General features: G+C 35.8%; 1 protein-coding gene across 1 annotated transcript in view; it reads right to left on the bottom strand.

Moving 5' to 3' along the window:
• The window catches only part of LOC110380807 (tachykinin-like peptides receptor 86C), a 66053-nt gene that overhangs the window by 21309 nt on the left and 24351 nt on the right, over positions 1–20393 (bottom strand). Inside the window, exon 4 of the mRNA XM_064037821.1 lies at positions 7547–7681. Coding sequence (XP_063893891.1) covers positions 7547–7681 — 135 coding nt within the window. The remainder of the gene's footprint in view (positions 1–7546; positions 7682–20393) is intronic.

The following is a 20393-nucleotide window of genomic DNA, read 5'->3' as shown; positions in this document are numbered from 1 at the left end:
CATTAACGTTGATAGCTACATGTACATTATGTATGTTGTAGGCAGTTTTCATGGGCAGTAGTTGCAACAAGAATAAATGACTTTTGTCAATTTGCTAATAAACATTAAAAAAACTTTCACGTTTCGTTAAAAAAAAAACAACAATATTCATTGAACATTGTCAGCTAAGTAAAAGAGACTCTTTTTAAACAATTTGTTAAGCAATTTAGCAATAATGTTTAACAAATTGTTTTCCATTGAATACTTATAGCAAAATAATTTAATTTGAATACTGAGTACCCACTTTCTACAGCTAATGAGTGATTCAGACTTTTAGATAAGATGCAGAACTATAACAATTTACATTTTTGTTTATGTGAACGATGCTTTAAAATTATCTACATTTGTAAGCAAATGAGACTGTTAACTAGTTTGAATTTTCAAATATGAGAGCTTTTGATATACCTACGAGTAACTTGTGGATTACATATAAAATATAACTTAATCATAATTTTATCAGCAATGCATAAACAATATGCGATAGGAAATACCTATTCTAGCATATTCGTATTACATGACCACATAATATTTATTAGACTCCGAACTGCTTAGAAATTGGATGAGATTAGATCCACAACTACCTATAGCTCAAATATGACCACAGAGTAAATAACACAAAAAAGCTGTAACGGTTCTAACAAAATATTCAATTACTGTAGCTATACCGAACTCGGTTTAAAGATATTTATTTCTCATAAGAACTTACATACAGTTCACTTATAATGAGATACAAAGTACTTACTATTAAATTAATTATTTACACCTCCAGGTATAGTATCTAGGTTTACATTATAGTGTGCATACATAATTCCTAAGTTTATTTTTAAATACGTTTAGGTTGTTACAATCTCTCATCTCATTAGGTAAATTATTGTATAGCTGTGCTCCTTCAAATAATATCGTTTTCTTCCCATAATTTGTTCGAACTTTAATGAGTTGTAGTTTATTTTTCTTTCTTAAATTATGTGTACTTGTTTTTGTAGGTAGTTGCAAGTCAGTTAAAACTTGATTAGATATAATTTTTTTGATAAGAATGCAAGTGTTATAGATGTATAATTGCTTAAGATTTAGTAATTTACTTTTTTTGTATAATAATTTTGTTGGGGTGAGGTAGTGGTATCGGAACAATATTTTAATTAATTTATTCTGTATCCTCTGAAGTGGGCTTATATTGGTTACAGCAGCTGATCCCCATACCTCAATTAGATATTCTAGGTGTGATTTGATGAGGGAGTTGTATATGACTGTACGTACTTTTTGTGGAATACACTTTGCGACCTTACGTAATGCTCCTAGTGTTGACGTTAGTTTGGTTCTAGTATGATCAATGTGCATTTTCCATGTTAATTTGTCATCCAGCCACAGTCCGAGATATTTTTCATGATTTGATTGATTTATTGTTTCATTATTTATTCTGAGTTGTGTAAAAACTGGTATGTTTTTATTTTTTGCCGCAAATATCATGAAAGATGTCTTTGAAGTGTTAATTGTCAGGAGATTGTATTTTAACCACTCGTTAATGAGGTCAAGGTCTTTTTGTGCGTCGGCTATAATGTTGTGGATTGATTTTCCATAATAAAAAAGACATGTGTCGTCTGCATATAATGTTAGCTTTCCTGTTAAGCCAATTTTATTAAGGTTATTTATGTAGATTAAGAATAATAGTGGACTGATGATTGAGCCCTGTGGACAGCCGTATGGTGGCATGGTTTTGATTGCGCTTGTAGTATCCTTTATTTTAACTACCTGTTTTCTGTCTTGTAAGTAGGATTTAAAAATGTTAAGGGCCTCTCCAGTGACACCTATATTGGATAATTTCTGTAGTAGCTTTTTGTGACTCACTGTGTCAAAAGCTTTTTTTAAGTCAATAAAAATCCCTAACACTAGGTTTCCTTGATCTATGTTGGTTTTGATTTTTGTGATAAGATCAATAGCGGCTGTTTTAGTGCTTGATTGTGTACGAAAACCATATTGCTGTTCTATTAGAAATTGTTTTTGAGTGAGATAATTATTTAGACGGTCATACATAACTCGTTCAAATATTTTGGACAGAACAGGCAATACCGACACAGGCCTATAGTTATTTGGGTCAGTCCTATTCCCAGCTTTGTAAATAGGACTCACCTTTGCTAACTTGAGGGTATCAGGAAAAGTACCACTTGATAAACATTTGTTTATGCAATTAGTAAGCTTGTCAATAATTATGGTTTTTAAGCATTTAACCGCTTTTGTGCTTATGCCATCTAGTCCGGTGCTGGTATTGCTGTCAAGGTTATCAATGATCTTAGATATTTCGTTTGTAGTGCATGGTGTAAGTTCGCTTAAGATTGTGTCATGTGTGTAATTATCATCGTACATTAGTATGTTACCAGTGTTTATGTGATATTCTTTAGGTATATTGTTGGCTAAATCTGTTCCGATCGATGAGAAAAAATTATTAAATAAGTCACATACCGATTTCGCCTCAGTTACGAGTAGCTGGTCCGATATTAGTTTTGTAGGAGCACTGCTGTCACTAATTTTATTTAAACCTAAGTTGTTTATAGTTTCCCACATTCTCTTCGGCTGATTTCGACAGTTATAAAATAGGTTATAATAGTATTTTTTCTTGTTTGTGCTTATTAGATTTTCGGCTTTTTCTTTTTGTTTCTTTAAAGTGTTTCGTAGTTCTTCATTCTCTGGGTCAGATTTTGTTTGTTGCCATATAATATTCCGTAAATTAATTGCATTGATTATTTCTTGATTAATCCAGTCATTCTGCGGCGTGTTTTGAACTTTTACTTTGTCTATTTTGTTGGCTTCTATTTGTTGTGTTATGAAACGTTCCAAGTAGTAATAGTCGTGGTCCTCATTCGTGTAGGTTTCTCGTGACGTGCTGTTGTACAATTTTTCGTAGTCGAGTGCTTTATATCGTATTTTCTTTTTTTTGTTGTTTGTTTTTAAGCTCCCGATTTCGAGGAAAACTTGTTTGTGATCGGAAAGGCAAGATTCGATAATCGACATACCGAACGAGTGATTGTTTACATTCGTACATACGTGGTCGAGTATAGTATTTGTTGTATTAGTTTCACGCGTACTATATAATTTGTCAATTTTGTTCAGGATTCGGTAACCATTTTCTTGTAATTCCTTCATGTATTTTGTGACACCGGCATTCTTGCTGAGTAAGTCGATATTGAAATCTCCGAACACTATAGATCTCCGACGCTGTTCCAGTTGTGCAGAATAAGTATCTAAAAAGTTATTTATATTAGTGTCTCCAGGTTTATAGATAGCTCCAATGTTTAATGATAGCTTGTCTATGTATATCCATAGATAATGATTGCCATTTTCGTATAAATCTTCAGTTATATCATATTTAATACTGTTATGTATATAAATTGAGACACCGCCTCCTTTGCAGTCTTTCCTGTAGTTGTAAACATGATTATAGTTGTCTAATCGATATAACCTTGCATCGCTTTCCGAGATAATCCAGGTCTCTGTGAATATCAATAAATGAATCGTCGCTGGTATTGCTTTAATTATGCATTTTATTTCATCAAACTTGCCCGCTTTGCGAATGCTTCGTAAGTTTGCATATAGAAATCTTAATGAAGATGGGTGGACTGGAATGTTTTCGTAGTTTTGTACTATTTGGTGGTTTAATTTGTTGAGGATATCTGTACTTGTTGCCTTTTGTAGTGATGCTGTGCTTAGTTTTTTTTATTTATTTTGGTTATTGAAGGTACTCCTTTTACATATTTGATGGTGAGGTCTTTTTCGCCGTTCTCGATGCGCTTATTCATCTCATCTCTTAATGATAATAAATATTTCCTTTGTGATGGAGTTTGATCGGAGAATAGCCGCATGTTATCAGGTAGTTTTGATTTGTTTTGTAGTAGTTGTTTGGGGGTATTATTGTTGTTAAATTGGACTTTTATAGCCCGGTTCTTAGTAGGCGAGTACTTTCCTAGTCTTAAGCATTTAATTGGTATGGGACAGTCTTCGACCAGCATTTTTGTGATCTTAATAACTTCTTCCTTATCATGTTTTTGCCTAGCAATTGAGTTTTGGTCAGTTATTTCCGGAATACCCACAATCACAATATTGTGTTCGCGCTCACAGCGCTCTTTCATTTCGAGGATAAGGTGTTCATATGATAAGCTGAGCGATTCAGCGGGCGGGCTATTCTTGTGTTGTTGGTTTTTGATCTGGGTTATTTCACATTCTATGTGTTTAATTTTATCTTCAGTTGTGCTGTTGTTGGTTTTAATATTTTGTATTTCGTTGTTTATGAGTTCAAAACGCTGTGTGAAAATTTCTGTGGCTGATTTTATGGTTTTTATCTCGTTTTTAATCTCCGATATTTCTGTTTGGATGACTTTTAGGTTTTCATTTTGTTTTCGTCCAAAGTCTTCCAAAAATTTCATCATCTCCATGCGGAAATCTTCAAAGTCCTCTTTATAGTCGTTTTCTTCAGAACGGTCTTTCCGTTTTCTGAGGTTGACATTGTTGTTATACTCATCTTTGCCATAAGTTGACAGGTTTGGGACTGACCCGCTTCCGCTTCCGCTACTGCTTATCACCTTGGGCGGTGTCCTTTGCGGATTCATTATGCACGGTGCGTGTGTGAGCGAGTCGAAAAATCGCCACGGTTCTCCTTCCGCGGGGGTGATACAGGCGGGTGCGTAACTACATTCTAATAGTTCCGTTTGTAAGGAGTTTTGTTATGTTAAGCAATACGAAACTTTTCTCGGTACAAACTTGGTCTGTTGTACAATTTCCGCGGAAAATGAGAATTCAATTGGAAACTCTAAAATATTATTTCGTCTGGCAACTTTAAATGAAACAAACATTTGTTTAATCGTTTAATAATAATACCATTGATGTTGACGAAAATTCCTAAAATCTCTCCTATTTGATTAGACTTTCGTAATTTGTTTTGTTTCTTAATAAAAGTTATGTTATTTCAATGTAAAAATCACTCGTACTCAGAACTGGAGTTAATCAAGCGGTGTGTCTGCCCATATTCAAATAGCATTAATTAAAAATTTACTTCTGTGAGTAACATAGCAAACTAGTTTTGCACAAATAATATGGTTTCTGTTTCAAAGGGTAACATTTTCGTATGCCATATCTAGAAAGAGCCATCGCTCAAAGTGCTAGTTAATAGAACAGTCCCGAAGCATTTTTAATTTTGTTGCATACATGAAAGTCTAGCTAACTCATGAAAAAGTCGTAACTTTTTTTATCGATAGGTCAAGTGAACTTTATTTCTACTGAGCGAAACAATCGATTTTTTTGAGTTTTACTCAGTATCAACACTGTTGAGTTTTCCTTAGTACTAACTCGTTTGTCTAGAATTGTTGGAATAGTGAATGCACCTGTGTCTGTGCAAATGATTGTGCACTATAATACGTCCTACGTTGTTGGCTACTCTCCTTATATGAGAACAGCCGCCATGGCTGACAATCGGCTAGGAGGACATATAGAATCAAGAACCTTCGTTAAAAATACGAGGATTGGCTCCAAAATTTAGGCTCGTGCAAATTGAGCCTTATTTACAGTGTCAACTGACGTAATCCGATTGGTTTGCACGATGCAGGCAGATCCGACCCAGTGGACGGTGTAACTAGGTACTTGACTACCAGCTGTGATCGGCACTTTCTGCTCAACAACGCTTTGAATGGTGCCACGCAATTAGCCCTGGATTTTTGGCACAAGTTTGTTAATACTGTAAACTAGTTCTTTACTACACAGTAAACGATTTTTATGAATGGTTTTATAGTTAAACGAAATGTATTGCATAATTTAAATGAAAAATAAACTTAAACTTTGCTTTCAGATTGGCAGATAAAGACAGTCATTAAGTTGGTTGAGAGTTAAGATACAAACATGGAACATAAATAGGCATAGAAAAATTTACATTCTTCCAGAGATAAGTTTTGAAACGAATTGAAAAGGTAGATGACATAAGTTATTTAAGCAAGGTTAGGCACGCGGAATAAAGCCTGTTGGATAAGAGTAAGCTAGGCTAAAATTCGTAAATAAATCGTAACTGTGGAATTTAACAGTGGCAGTTAACTGACCCTCGAGAATACCCGACAACCGACAGCGACTGACAAAATTGTATTTAGGACTCCTAGACTACACGACGTAACTTTAATAGGCCACGAAAATATTTATGCGGTCAACTAATATTCTATGTACCAGGAGGGTACATAGAATATTAGTTGACCGCATAAATATAAAAGGCTGTTAAAGAATAACTGAGAAACATAAAATGAAAGAATAGAATTAGTCTGTCATCCGCTTTCTAAACGCAATTAGCAATTTAGTCAGTTCATGACTTCTATCCGCCTGTATGGGGGCCTTTTCTCAATTAAATGGGGGCCAACTTCCAGTCTAGCTGGGTGGATTTGAATACCAATGTTTTACAAGGAGCGACTGCTCATCTAACTTAACCACCTCTTGATAAGACTTTCTGACTTCTGACTACTTGTAGCGTTGAACGTTGAATTACAAAATATATAACCTTAAGTATATCTTTAGAGCAAGACTATAGAATTAAGTAAGCGACTTTCATAAACACCAAGTTTATACAATAACAAAATTATTTAGCGAAGTAAACAGCCCATTATTAACAAAATAACTGTAAGTTTATCTTTAATGTTGTAACGTAATAAATAAACTTCGAAGAACTTTACTAAAATCTAAGTTTATAGACATCCATTCAAGAGGTAAATGAAAAGACCCTCCATTTGCAATATAAATAATTTATTTATTTACGTTAAAACCATTCCTTTATTTATTTTGTTACAAAATTATTTTACGCGAAGAAGACTCGTAGTTATAGTTGAATAATAATTTGGTTTTATGGTATTTTATTGTATTATTAATGTCTTAATACAACGAACCTAGATAATTTTAGAAGTTCAATAAAATATTAATTTAATAATGAAAAAAACAATCTGTTACAAAGCATCTAGTGTGGGTTGGTAGAAACTATAATTTATTTATTTTCACAACGAGAAAGCGTTTTCTTAATACTCGGAAATCGTTCCCTGCGTAGGTATATCCATGCGTATTAAATATCTTTGGAATTCGGCGTATAAAACTTATACAACCCATGTTTTAGCCCGGGGCGAGGTCAAAATACTCAATTTATATTTATTGACTCCCACGGTTCCCATAATTTTTAAAAGGTCGTAGGCATGTAAAAAGTCCAATATAAACCTTCGGCAGAAAATAATAAACAAGGGACGTAATATTAAGTAGTTGGTATGTACCAATATACTTATACAAAGTATTTAATATAAAATAAATATTTGGTTGAAAACTCAACCCAAAAATGCTGTGATGAAAAATAATATACCTAATATATATCTATGTACTGAAAATAAAGTTTTGAAATACTTCTACAACGCTTTAAAACTGGCGGATTTTCCGCCCAATCAAAACGAGCAGTGACGCTCGGAAAATCCGCAATTGTGAAGTGACTATTATCTTTTTATTAAATACTTACTGTTTCTTATAAGTATCGGAGTAGAGTAGACTGGGCAGAGCGAGCAATGCGCTGGCGCACCATACTGTGAAGAGCACCGCGCGCGCAACTCTGCGACTTAGCCTGTGCTGTAGAGGTTTCACTATCGCCACATACCTGCACAGAGAAATCACATCTTATACTAATAAATTTTTTTTTTTTTTGCCAAAGAGCTCCGAAAGCACATAACCGATTTGAAAAAAATATTTACTGTTGGGAAGTGACACTATTGCCTAGTGCCATAGATAGAGTAGGTACCTATATATTTCGTTCGGGTGTGGAAAGAAGATCCCCCGAGGCGCGGGGTTAAATCACGGAAAACAGCTAGTATTTACCTAGAATAGTATGAATTCTCTAATAGAGTAAAAAAAATCGGTAAAAAAACTTTTAAGTTAAACGGTTTTATCTTATGTGTACTGAAACTAGAAAATAAAAAAATTGTAACTTACCTGTCAACCTACGTAGGTGGTCCCGGTCATATTAGACTAAAATAAAAACGTGGGGCCCCTGTGAAACCCTACCTATGGCAAAGCATATCGTTATACTTTGGTAGATCATGAGCTCGGCGTTCACTGGTGAAGCCGCTACGGCTGATTATTGATTGTCAAAATCTCCAGTTACGATTATAGTAAGTCGATGCAATCCACACCTATTATACCTCTAGAAGAAAATACTACAGCAATAGTTAATGGGCCGCCATCTTGGATTTTAATTTTATATAGTACATTGTATTCTACTGGTTGAGAACTTTCATTTGATACCCATATTGATGGGATTGATAAAACCTACGTTGTCCGCCATTTTGTAGCGGCCGCCATCTTGGATTTCAATTTTTTATAGTATATTGTATTCTGCTTGTTGAGCCCTTTCATTTGATACCCATATTGATGGGATTGATAAAATCTACGTTATCCGCCATTTTGTGCCGGCGGCCATATTGGATTTACAATGTTATTGATATTACTATATTGTATTGTCATCGGAATTAAAGGTGTATACAAAATTTCAGATTAATCGGTTGACAGGAAGAGGGTGAAATTTGAATTACTAAATTTGACCCAAGAATGAATAAAACAAACGGGGTGAGCTAAATAAAACCGTTTAAAAAGAAGACTTTTGTCCAGCTGTCGTAACTAGTAAATTGTAACTTTAAGAAGTATTGGTGACAAAATAAGTTATCACTTATTTCATGACAATTGACGAGGCATTTACAAAATGAGCATCAAAACTGCATTGTTCTCACGGAGCAAGTTGCTGAAATGGAATGGAGGTAATTAAACTTTCACACAATGCTTAAAATTTGTGAAGCGTTGGGCTTGCACCGGTCCATTGCCTATTTAACAATTACCGCGGTTTGGCACCAAACTTCATTCATTGATATTTACAGCTTTCATTCAAATTCTAACTATTATTTCATAATTTACTTCAATAAGTGTTTTTTTTAATAACATTTCAAGTTTTAATTGAAAAATAAAGAATTCGCTTTAATATGACTAAGTCCTGGAAATGAAGAGGTTGTCACGTCGAACTCTGTTTCAAATTAAATAATCAACTTAATCCTGCTTTTCAAGAGGAAAACAAAAGCACTTTCTTGAGCTTTAAAATCAAATTATCTATTTATATCCTTCTCTTCGAATACTTCAATATACTTCGAACAAATAGAAGTTGTTTGTCAGGATAATCAAATATTAAAAGTTTTCTAGGGCGACGGTACTGGCTAAAGGCCAAAAAAGTTCGCATCCAAAAGACCTTGACTATCCATTGGCCAGGAATATTCTTTGTTTGAACTAATTAGTAAAGAATTACTGTGCTATGTATTTGTCCTTGACGCTCAAATTACCATCTTATATTAGGTGTAGTGTAGGTACATACATACATGACAGAACTCCAGAATCCAAACTATTACTATAATTTCTTCGTTAAACAAAATGTTTTTCTGTCCAAATTCTTTTCTTAAAAAGTCACTGACGGAACCTAATAACTCTCCATTTTTCCTCATGTACAGAACACGAAGGAAAAAATCAGATTAGCCTGTCAAAAGAATAATGACATCGATTATATCGGGTCATCCTGATAGATCGATCTGTTGTCAGAGATAGATAAGGTCATTTAAGGAAGGAGGACAAAGTGAACAATGTAGGGAACATTAGGTCAGAAGGAATGACGTCATAATTGCTGATGAAAGGACTGGCTATTTTTAAAAAGGACAGACTTTCAAACAGGCTTTTAGGACAAGGATTGACTATTATGAATGAAGGTTGTCGCGTACATTATTATTTATGCAAGTAATGTCGGGCAGTGAAGGGTTGGGTTATCTAAATATTCGTCAGTAGGTACATATGTTGAAGAACTTATTTTTATGATTTTTTGGACATGTAACAGCTGGTATGTAGCAATAAATCTTGGTAGCTTATCATCGTTATGATTTATTCATTGAACAATTTTTCTGATTGCGATATGGTGGCCGCTAACACAGCTGAGCGAATTAGAAAATATAGGTATGTACCTACATATTTATAGCCCGAGACCTCATGAACATTTTGGGTGGCGATTAAATCTGAAATTTGGCGAGATTCTACTCCGCATAATGAAGGTAATTGGTTTTAATGATCGCGGTTTATTTGTGATTTCATTTTATTTATCACTATTTTAAATTCAATATTCTAATCGCTTATTTAAGGCCGCCTTTAAAGGACCTAAAACAATAAAGAATTTTCAATGGTATACTCATAAATTGAGTCGTAAAACTACTTCTTACGTAGAGAATTACCCTTTGAACTTTCGGATAGTTAAACAATTTATTCACGAGAAAAGTTAAAGCTAACCGAACTAGAATCTCCATACTCCGAACTACGGATATAACAATCCGGAAAACAGTTTGTAGTTTTAAGACAAACTTTTTGCTATTTTGCGGTATTCGATAAAATTATAAGGTACGTACATTTTGTAACAGTTTTGTTTTTCTTTGAGAGTTTAACTGAGTACTAGCTTTGTTTGTTTATTGGTTGTTACGAGAATATAGGTCGACGAACTTTGCAGGAGCGTAGGACCGATTGCAATTTATTGGTGCTCTACAACGAGTATAAAATGGAAGAGGAGGTATGCTATGAAAGCTAAGTACAGTTAAGCACCATCCAATAATAGCCTGTTTTTTGTGATTTGCGTCATGATTCGTTTGAGTCCCTTTATTTTGCGAACATGATTTTTTTTGTACTGAAAACTAGAACAACCTACTAGATTAAAATTGTAGTAGTATAAAAAAAAACAATAAAATAACAAAGAGGTGGGTTCTACTAATTCATTTGTTTAAAAGGCTTTTTATTGAGAGGCCTTCAGACTAGCTCATAAAACTTACCCCACAGGATCAAAATAATTTTCTACTACTTAATTAGTAACATACAATAACTTGACAGTAGTTTTAGTGCTTTAAAGTTTTAGGTTTCCTATGGGAACTTAACATTATAAAAAACCAACTAGCCTTGATAATTAATTTCGTAAGCACAAAAAAAGTATAATGTTCAAAATGATTACTGTCATATATTAAGGCAATATTCTCTGTGCCACTTGTATATTATGGATAATTTCAGTACCTACTGAGCTGTAATGAAATTCTTCTTACATGCCGCTTTAATTGAAATACTTGGCTTATTCAACGTATGTAATCAATGAATTAATAAGATAATTTTATTGTTTATACTAGTTTTAACACAGTTTTACTTGTAATATTAAAAAAAAACTATTAAAAGTTTTCGAAGATGTAACAACACTGAGAGCTATGGACCGCTGGCCATATGGCTATTTTTGAAAATGGCTACTCATACTCATTTCATGAGACCGTCAACTGAATTTGAGGAAATCCTGACACTAGAGCTCATTAAGTTGGTGAGTAAAAAGGAGTTATCCTCATTATTCAATTTGCTAAAATGTGTCCCAAGCATTTTGTGATCCCAGAATATTTAAATAAAAGAATATCCAGTCTCGGAGGCAATTTCATATTTATCGTTTATCTTTGTGAATGCAGGGCTGACGCAGGAAGGAATCAATCAAGCCTATCAGTTAGGCGAGGTCGGCTCAGTTCATCATTTACGTTGCTTCAGCGTGAGTTACTCTGAATGGGTCAAGACCGAATATTGATTTATTTTGAACTAGTTTTACCGAGTACTTTGTATTGTTTTCGGATCAAAAAGTTGATGGCGTGAACTACCTGCCTGAATTAATCACGCAGTCTTCACTAATAAAAATATGTTACGTTCAAAGATTAGAAAAAAAACATTTCTAAGAAATAATCCCCATTTTACATTTCAGAAATCTCACAATTTGGAATATAACAAATATTATTAAAATAAATGAAGATCATTTAAAAAAATATGCTCTAAATTATATAAAAAGTGAAACATAAGTACCGCCAGACTTTACAACTCGTATCATGTTTTAAATTTAAATTGCTCAAGAATAAAATGGTTTTATTCAAAGATTAAAAATCTACAATGTTTTTATTTTAAAGATAAAAATTGAGACGAAATCGTAAACATGTTTACTGTGCACTTATGTGGAATATTAAAATTTTCAGGCCTTAAAATTCAACCAATGAATTGACTTTTTGTGGCCTGAACAAATTATATTATTCCATATTTTTTACCTCTAGCCAAAACAATTTTTGAACTGAGACTCATGAACGAAAATCGTCGTGTCGTGGTGGCCTAGTGGGTAAAGGACCAACCTCTCAAGTATGAGGGCGCAGGTTCGATCCCAGGTCAGGCAAGTACCGATGCAACTTTTCTAAGTTTGTATGTACTTTCTAAGTATATCTTAGACACCATTGACTGTGTTTCGGATGGCACGTTAAACTGTAGGTCCCGGCTGTCATTGAACATCCTTGGCAGTCGTTACGGGTAGTCAGAAGCCAGTAAGTCTGACACCAGTCTAACCAAGGGGTATCGGGTTGCCCGGGTAACTGGGTTGAGGAGGTCAGATAGGCAGTCGCTTCTTGTAAAGCACTGGTACTCAGCTGAATCCGATTAGACTGGAAGCCGACCCCAACATGATTGGGAAAAGGCTCTGAGGATGATGATGATGACTCATGAACGAAAATCAAATCTATTGGACCAATCTTCCACTTTCACAGAACACAGCAATATTCCACATTCTTATATCGAATCAATCATCTTAAATAGATAGTTCCAGAACGCTGCATCTCAAACTATCCAATATTGACCAGATTGAACTGTTCACTCTATAAAACAGAGATACATCGAAACATATGGACTTTCAAATGCAGAGATAAGAATTTGAAATCGGTTTTCGAATCCGTCTTTTACACAGACTTTTATTACCTTAATTTACAAGTCAATCGGGTTGCAGACCAACGCTTCGGTAAGCTCCACTCATCCTGTCTTTGTACTATGGAAAATGTTACAGAAGGTTCGTTTTTTGATTTTCCATTTGTGAGTTCATTATTGAAGAATACAAAGGATTAATGGTAATCGATTGCTGAAGTTAGTTTTCTATGATAATTGTAGGTTTATAACGTTACACACTGACGCACTAGTAATTACAAGGTAACTCATTGAATTTCCAAATTAGACCTTGAAAAACTTAATGCACTTGTATAGCTCAAAAGTATTTCGTATTTGTAAATACTAATCATTAAAATCTTTCGTGAACTTTGTCTAATTGCACTTTACATTTTCGTCAATTAAATGCTTTTAAAATAATGAATTTTCTGAAAACATTTACAAAGATGAGAACAGAATCTCTTTCATTTTATGTGTTATCCACTGAACATTTGATACGCAAAATTCACCAAATTGTTATTGTAGTAAATGGTCGGCCACTTACTCTCCACTTTATTTTCATGAGCTGCATATAAAAGGTACTTAATTTCTTTTTTATTGCTTTTGTTTTAAAAATACACAATTTTAAACTCGTAATTATATCACGTATTTTAAAAACCGCGTTCTTTGTTTTAAAATTATTAAAAAAAGTTTTCGTGAAAAACTGTGTACAATTTCCAAAATTATTTTAATTAAGATATTTAACATATTATTTACTTTAATTAATTCTTTGTGGAATGCGTTTCAAATACAACAAAAGAAAACAAATGCCGTCTCGAGCAAACGTGCACAGCCGGCCAGTGATCAATTTTACCATTGCCAGCTTCAAAAACACTTTGATCAGTGAGACATTGAAAATGCTAACGTTTTTACAAAGAAAGTATTCTTTAACATTCTTTTAAATAAAAATAAGTTTGAAATGCACGCAAGCATTATGTATCGTTGCCAAAAAAGAAATATTCCTTAACATCTGTATATTGAGCTAAATGTAAGTAACAAATGTCTTCTTGTCCGTCCTGTTCGGTCTACCTACACAGATGAACTCACACAACGTATCTGCTTTTCACACGTGTTCCTATATTAAATACTTTGTTGTCCTTAGCAGAGACAATATTGTAAACTTGCTTGTATAGAGAAACTTCAAGGGATTCATAAGACCTTCCTACAGAGATACTCGAAGTAAATATTATAGGTACAAGACGAGGTATTTGGAGTTATTTAGCTTAGTAAATGGAAAGTTTTCACAGGCATTTTCCTCAAATTAGAAGTAATTTTAATGAAAATTACTTTGCTGGTTATAATTACGAGATAAAATTACATAAGTACATAGACTTTTACCCCAAATGTAACGTGAATATGGGAATCATTATTAGTGTTATATCGCCTTTTAATTTACCTTAAAAGCGTATTTGTTAGAAGATGATATGAAAATCACTAGGTATCGTATAACATCAAACTTGAGCGTTATAACTTTGTATAAGGTCTTCGAGGTTCTAAGTTTTAATCAACCCGCTAAGTTGTGCGGTTGCAATCTACCGCAAATCCCATTACAACGTCGATAACTAGTTTGCTTTGTTCATCACTTTATTTATTAACATACCTACTAGCTTCCACCAGCGGTACTACTCTGTACATCCGGATAAAAAGTGACCTAGTCAATAAAAAGGCTATCTCATCCTCCTCCGAGCCTTTTCCCAATCACGTTGGGGTCGGCTTCCAGTCTAACCGGATTCAGCTGAGTACCAGTGCTTTACAAGAAGCGACTGCCTATCTGACCTCCTCAACCCAGTAACCCGGGCAACCCGATACCCCTTGGTTAGACTGGTATCAGACTTTCTGGCTTCTGACTACCCGTAACGACTGCCAAGGATGTTCACTGACAGCCGGGCCCTACAGTTTAACGTGCCATCCGAAACACAGTCAATGGTGTCTAAGATATACTTAGAAAGTACATACAAACTTAGAAAAGTTGCATTGGTACTTGCCTGACCTGGGATCGACCCCGCGCCCTCATACTTGAGGTTGGTCCTTTACCCACTAGGCTACCTTTACCTCCACTAAAACTCCATAAAAAGGCTATCTAACAGTGATGAATTTTTCACAAACAAACTCTTCACGAACTTGGTCTGGGTATTATTAGAAGTGCAATTTCGCATTAGATGGGTATTTCTATAGTATGTATGTACTATACATGAAGTGCGCATACATACATATATTTACTTTTTGGAGAAAACATGATTATTTAAATGCCATACAAAACAGGATCTGTGAATGCGATTACGATGTCAATTTGATACATGTCAGTTATATTCGGCGCGTCATGCAAAGCTCGATTGTAATCTCAATTAATTCGATTCAAACAGCAACGTTATAATCTAAATGGGCTTTTGATAGCTTTTGATGAGTGCAATACAAAGCAATGCTCTGTGAATTAGCTATTCATTGAGTTTCCACCAAAACAAATACAATATTTTGCTTCGAGCAGAAAAAACAAAATGACTTACTTGGAAACAGATATTTAATAACACTGGCTCCGAAAAAACTTTGTTCTTAGCTGTTATGTACTTTGTTAAGTAATACCTTACTTAAGTACCTACATAACACCTTACTTTAGTGTACCTAGTAAAACGTTACAACTGTAATGTTAGACTTAACACGTGTTAAGTCCTAAGTAACTGGATTGTAGAAATTATATAGGACAGCCAACAGGAGACAAGGCTTTTCTCCTCGTATTTTTTTGAACAACATAACAGGAGAAGCTAAAGCAATCACCTACTGTGTTTCTATTAATGCTCTAGGAGTTTAGGTATTAATACAGTCATTAGTCAATAAATAAATAATGACGCACCATCCTACATGAAAAATACAAAAAAGAAAAATAGGACTGCACCTGATGCATGTAGGTTCAATTCCAGCAATATACTTGACAAGCTGTCAATGGTAATGATGTTATAAACACAGGGTGGTGCCTCTAAGCGCATGCATGCATGTAGGTAGCCAACACGTGTATTCACAATCACGCGACACCATCCTGTATAAACGTCATAGAAAAAATATACAGAGTATGTTTTGTTTTTATTGCAAGCTACCGATATGTGAAGTTTTGTTTTGAAAGTATACTCTTCTTTCAAAGATTCCAGTGCATGCTCTGTATATTTTTTTACTCTTTTCTCTCTAAACCCTCCGAAGCTTTAATAGTTCTGCGTATGCCAAAATAACTATTCTTCTTTAGACTTTGATCCATTATCCAGATATTGCATTCAAGTTTAATCTGTTCTAAATAAATATTTCTCAACTGAGAACTTAATTTTATGCATTACCCACTTTACTCGCGTTTGAGAGCGCCTTCAATTTTATTAATAAAAACAATAATCTCTGAATACTCAATTCAAATGCCTCACTAGATATATTTGTACAATAAGTCAAACAATTGAATAAATTGAATTTATATTCATCCTTAAAAATGTGGTGTGATCCTTGTTGGCATAGGCAAACCTATCGATTAAATACTATCTACAAATATGTACACGAAACAGTTCCAAAAATATAAAAGTTATTTGAAAAAAAAGTATACCAAGGACAGTCAATCCTGTGTGTATAGGATTACGACCTCATTGCTCAAACATTCGTGAAAAGCTTATTTACCTTGACTTGGAAAACATCAATATGAATATCTAACGCGTGTTTAGGTTTCATACGCACGGATAAAAAGAGAACACAAAAGATGGTGTGAGCATTTTATTGAAAGTGATATTTAATAGTTATATGTATGGTTCTACTAACAAGCAGGGGCAAGTACACCCAATTTGTTTCTGAAATTATATTCGTCACTTATATGATAATAATATAATGAAATGAGATTTATGCATGCGTAAGATTTTTGTTTTTAGGGTTCCGTACCTCGAAAGGAAAAAACGGAACCCTTATAGGATCACTTTGTTGTCCTGATCGTGATCGTGATCTTAAGAACGCGTGGACGTATCAAGCTGAAATTCACATGAAATACTCGGGTCTATTGTCCCTTTAAGCTGTGAAAATATCAAGCTTCTAAGCCAAGCCAATCAAAAGATATAACCGATTATGTCGATATTTTCAACAAATTCTCGACACTCGCAAAGGAATCAAAACCTACAGGGTACTTCCCGTAGACTCAGAATCTTGAAATTTGGCATGAAGCATTGTTATATAATGCAAATATAGGAAAAATTGCGAAAATCTCATTTTTTTTGTTATATAATATAATAAAAATATTTTAATAAAATGAAACTTACTACCTTATTTCTCACGAACGAATAAAGGTACCAAATTGAAATTTATACTAAATACCTAGGTCTATTGTCCCTTTAAGCAATGAAAAAATCAAACTTCTAAGTTAACGCGATCAAAAGATACAGCAGTTTTACCGACACCTTAGACGAATTTCCGTCACACGCTAGGGAATCAAAACCTACAAGGTACTTCCCGTGAACTCAGAATCTTGAAATTCGGCACGAAGCAACGTTATATAGTACAGATAAAGGAAAAATTGCGAAAATGATAAATTTTAAGTTACATAAAATATTAAAATATTATTTTTGCTTACATTACATTAAATATTTTTTTTATAATTATAAACTTACTACCTACCCTTTTTCACATGAACGCGAGATATTAAAGTTTTGAATAAAAAGTGAAGTTCATATCAAACACTTCTTAAATATAATTGCCTCTAAACTGTGAAAAATTTTAAATCTTTCAAAGGTTATTGGGCACCTTAGTATGGAAACCATACCCACGGCGGATACGAACGAAATATAGCACAGTATAATGATAAAGACTCTGATTTACTATGGCATTAGTCGCATCAATGTGAACCATGAGAATCTAGAGAAAATCAGGTGTAAACATCAAATATTTTCCTCATTTCAATGGGGAATTTAAACGACCAAGTTTGACGGATTTGAGAAATCATTTCTTTGTAGTGAAAGAGTATACTCGCCGTTTATTTCCATTGTCATCAGGTCAGGATCTGATGATGGAAATCCTGAGAAATTGAGGGCAACTATCAGAAATTGTAGGCATGCATAGGATTAAAACTTGATTCTCAGATGTATGTCTGGTGATACTATCAAACAGTGAAGGTTTAGAGCTTATCTGATGATGGAGACGTGAGAAAGTCGAGAGAACTCGGTATGTTTTAGTTACGTCGTGTTTGGGCTTATATTATTCGTATTGACGAGAACTTTTCACAAAAGTTAAAAATAAAAACTTTTTACAAAAAAAAAACAACTTCTAAAACAACAAGAAAACTGTTTATATGCATCGGTCTAGATCTCGGTGGTTAAATAAATATAGATGCATCCTCTAGACACCGACTTCTAGACCGATGCACCTAACATCTTTTTAATTTCTTTCTTGCTTTTGTTTTCTTGTTGCTTTTTTATATGTTTGAAGTCGGATTTGTTTGTAAAATGCTACAAAATAAAATAATGCCGACTTTATAAAACAAAGAAAGGGACAGAATTACACTTTTGTCAAGGCTCTAGAAACGTAAAGCCAGCAGCCCCGAATCCTACTCTCTAGAAGTCGCTGTTACAATTCGACAGCTACAAGTCGTCAGGCGGTTTCGAAAAAAACCTGAAACTGGGGCTCTTTAGGTGATTAATCCCTCAAAAATAAAAGATCCCATTCCTGCAATGGCTGCTTTAACCCAAGTTAGTAGTGAATTCTCATCACCTAAAATAAAATAAGCTCCAACACAAGGTTACGTTATAAATTGTAAAGGAGTTCCCATAACTATATCTGATCTTAGCTGTCGATCCCACAATGGCAGTCAAACCTATCTTTGTGGAAAGTCTTCGCCAATACGAATAAAATAAGCCCAAACACGTGGTAGTTGCAACATACCGTTCGGGAGTTCCCTTGACTCTCTGTAGTCTCCATAATCAAATCAGCTCCAAACCTTCACTGTTTACCAGTACCCTCAAAAATACACTCACATGTCTGGTTCGATGCGTGCCTACAATATTCAAGAGTTGCCCTCGATTTCTCAGGGTTTCCAGATCCTCATCAGATCCTGGTCATCCGAATTGGCATCTTCCTTCTTTATGAAAAGTCTTTAACAATAAAAACTAGCATTGCAACCTGTACAATCCTCTGAAACTGCTTGTCTTTTATATTTTTCAGACGATCCTGGACATTCGTCTCCATGGAATTTTAATAAAATATTTATATTCAAAGAAACGTCATACCATTCTCCACGATTTAAAACTACTTTGATTCATGTCCGCCACTTTTTACAAAGCGGGTCAGATATGCCCCATGACCTTTAAGACATAATTAGTTATTTTCAATCAGATTTCTGAATGATGACTATAAAATGTTGTATATAAATAACTTCAATAAAATAACTTTTACAAGGTACTAGCCTTTTTTTTTTTTTGTTGTCGCTGGGCTAAAAATGCTATTACGCATCCCCTTCCCGTCGGGGGACGGGAGAGGGGTATGTGGGACTCCCCGGTAAAGACGTTCCCGGTATACCCACTAAAAAGGCCCAGCGGCACTCCGACCTCGCCTGAGTGGAGGGGGTCTGGGAATCTATGGCATCCAGTCCCCACCGGCGATTGCCCGCCACGGCAGGCCCCTCATGCCTCCCCAGTGGGAGGGGTCCCTATGATGGCCGGAGCACAAGGGGCGGTCCTTGTGGTGCAGGCGGTGGCACCCCCGTGCCTGTCGCCCGCTGATCACCCCCCGGGGCGGATGGGGACGGACGTTGTGTTCGCCGTCTTCCACCCCTTCTTCGTCTGCGGTGCGGCGCCGCGAGAGGGTCGCTCTCCCGCACGCGCTCCGCCGACTCCTTCTGTGACATGACGTCTTCACAGAAGGAGGCCACCGCTTCCCATGCCTCCTCACTTCGCAGCATGGCAGCAATAACGCTGGGGAGCGAGAGGTCGTCCCCGACTACTGCCACCAGGGTGCGGCGGGGTTCAGTCCACGATGGGCACACCTCGAGTGTGTGCTCTGCCGTATCCACCTCGGCTTCACAGTGGTGGCACTGTGGAGTCTCCTCCCTCCCAATCCGGTGCAGGTACGATCCGAAGCAGCCATGCCCGGACAGCACCTGCACCAGACGCATCGAGAGGCACCCGTGCCGCCGATCGAGCCATCCGTTCAGGACAGGCCCGATGGCATCCAACGTCCGGCGACCGAACGTTGCCGAGGCAAGGTCCTCGGCCCAGTGCCCAGTTATTACCTCCCTCGCTTCCTCCCGAACTTCTTCCCGTTCTATTGGGTCCGGGTGCCGGTCTAGAGCCCTCTGTGCCGCCTTCCAGTCGTACACTCTGGCGAGCACCCAAGCCTCGAGCTCCCAAGGAGGGGTTCCCGCCAGAACGCACGCCGCCGCAAAGCTCACTGTACGGTACGCCCTCGCCACCCGCTGCGCAATGACCCTCTGTGGCCTTCGGATGGCAGCGGCGTTTCTCCGTCTGCACAGTGAGTCTGCCCAGATTGGGGCCCCG

The sequence above is a fragment of the Helicoverpa armigera genome, chromosome 14 (assembly GCF_030705265.1).
Source record: "Helicoverpa armigera isolate CAAS_96S chromosome 14, ASM3070526v1, whole genome shotgun sequence".
NCBI classification, from domain to species: Eukaryota; Metazoa; Arthropoda; class Insecta; order Lepidoptera; family Noctuidae; genus Helicoverpa; species Helicoverpa armigera.
Note: the sequence above shows the minus strand (reverse complement) of the source record. Positions and strands in the feature narration are given on the sequence as shown.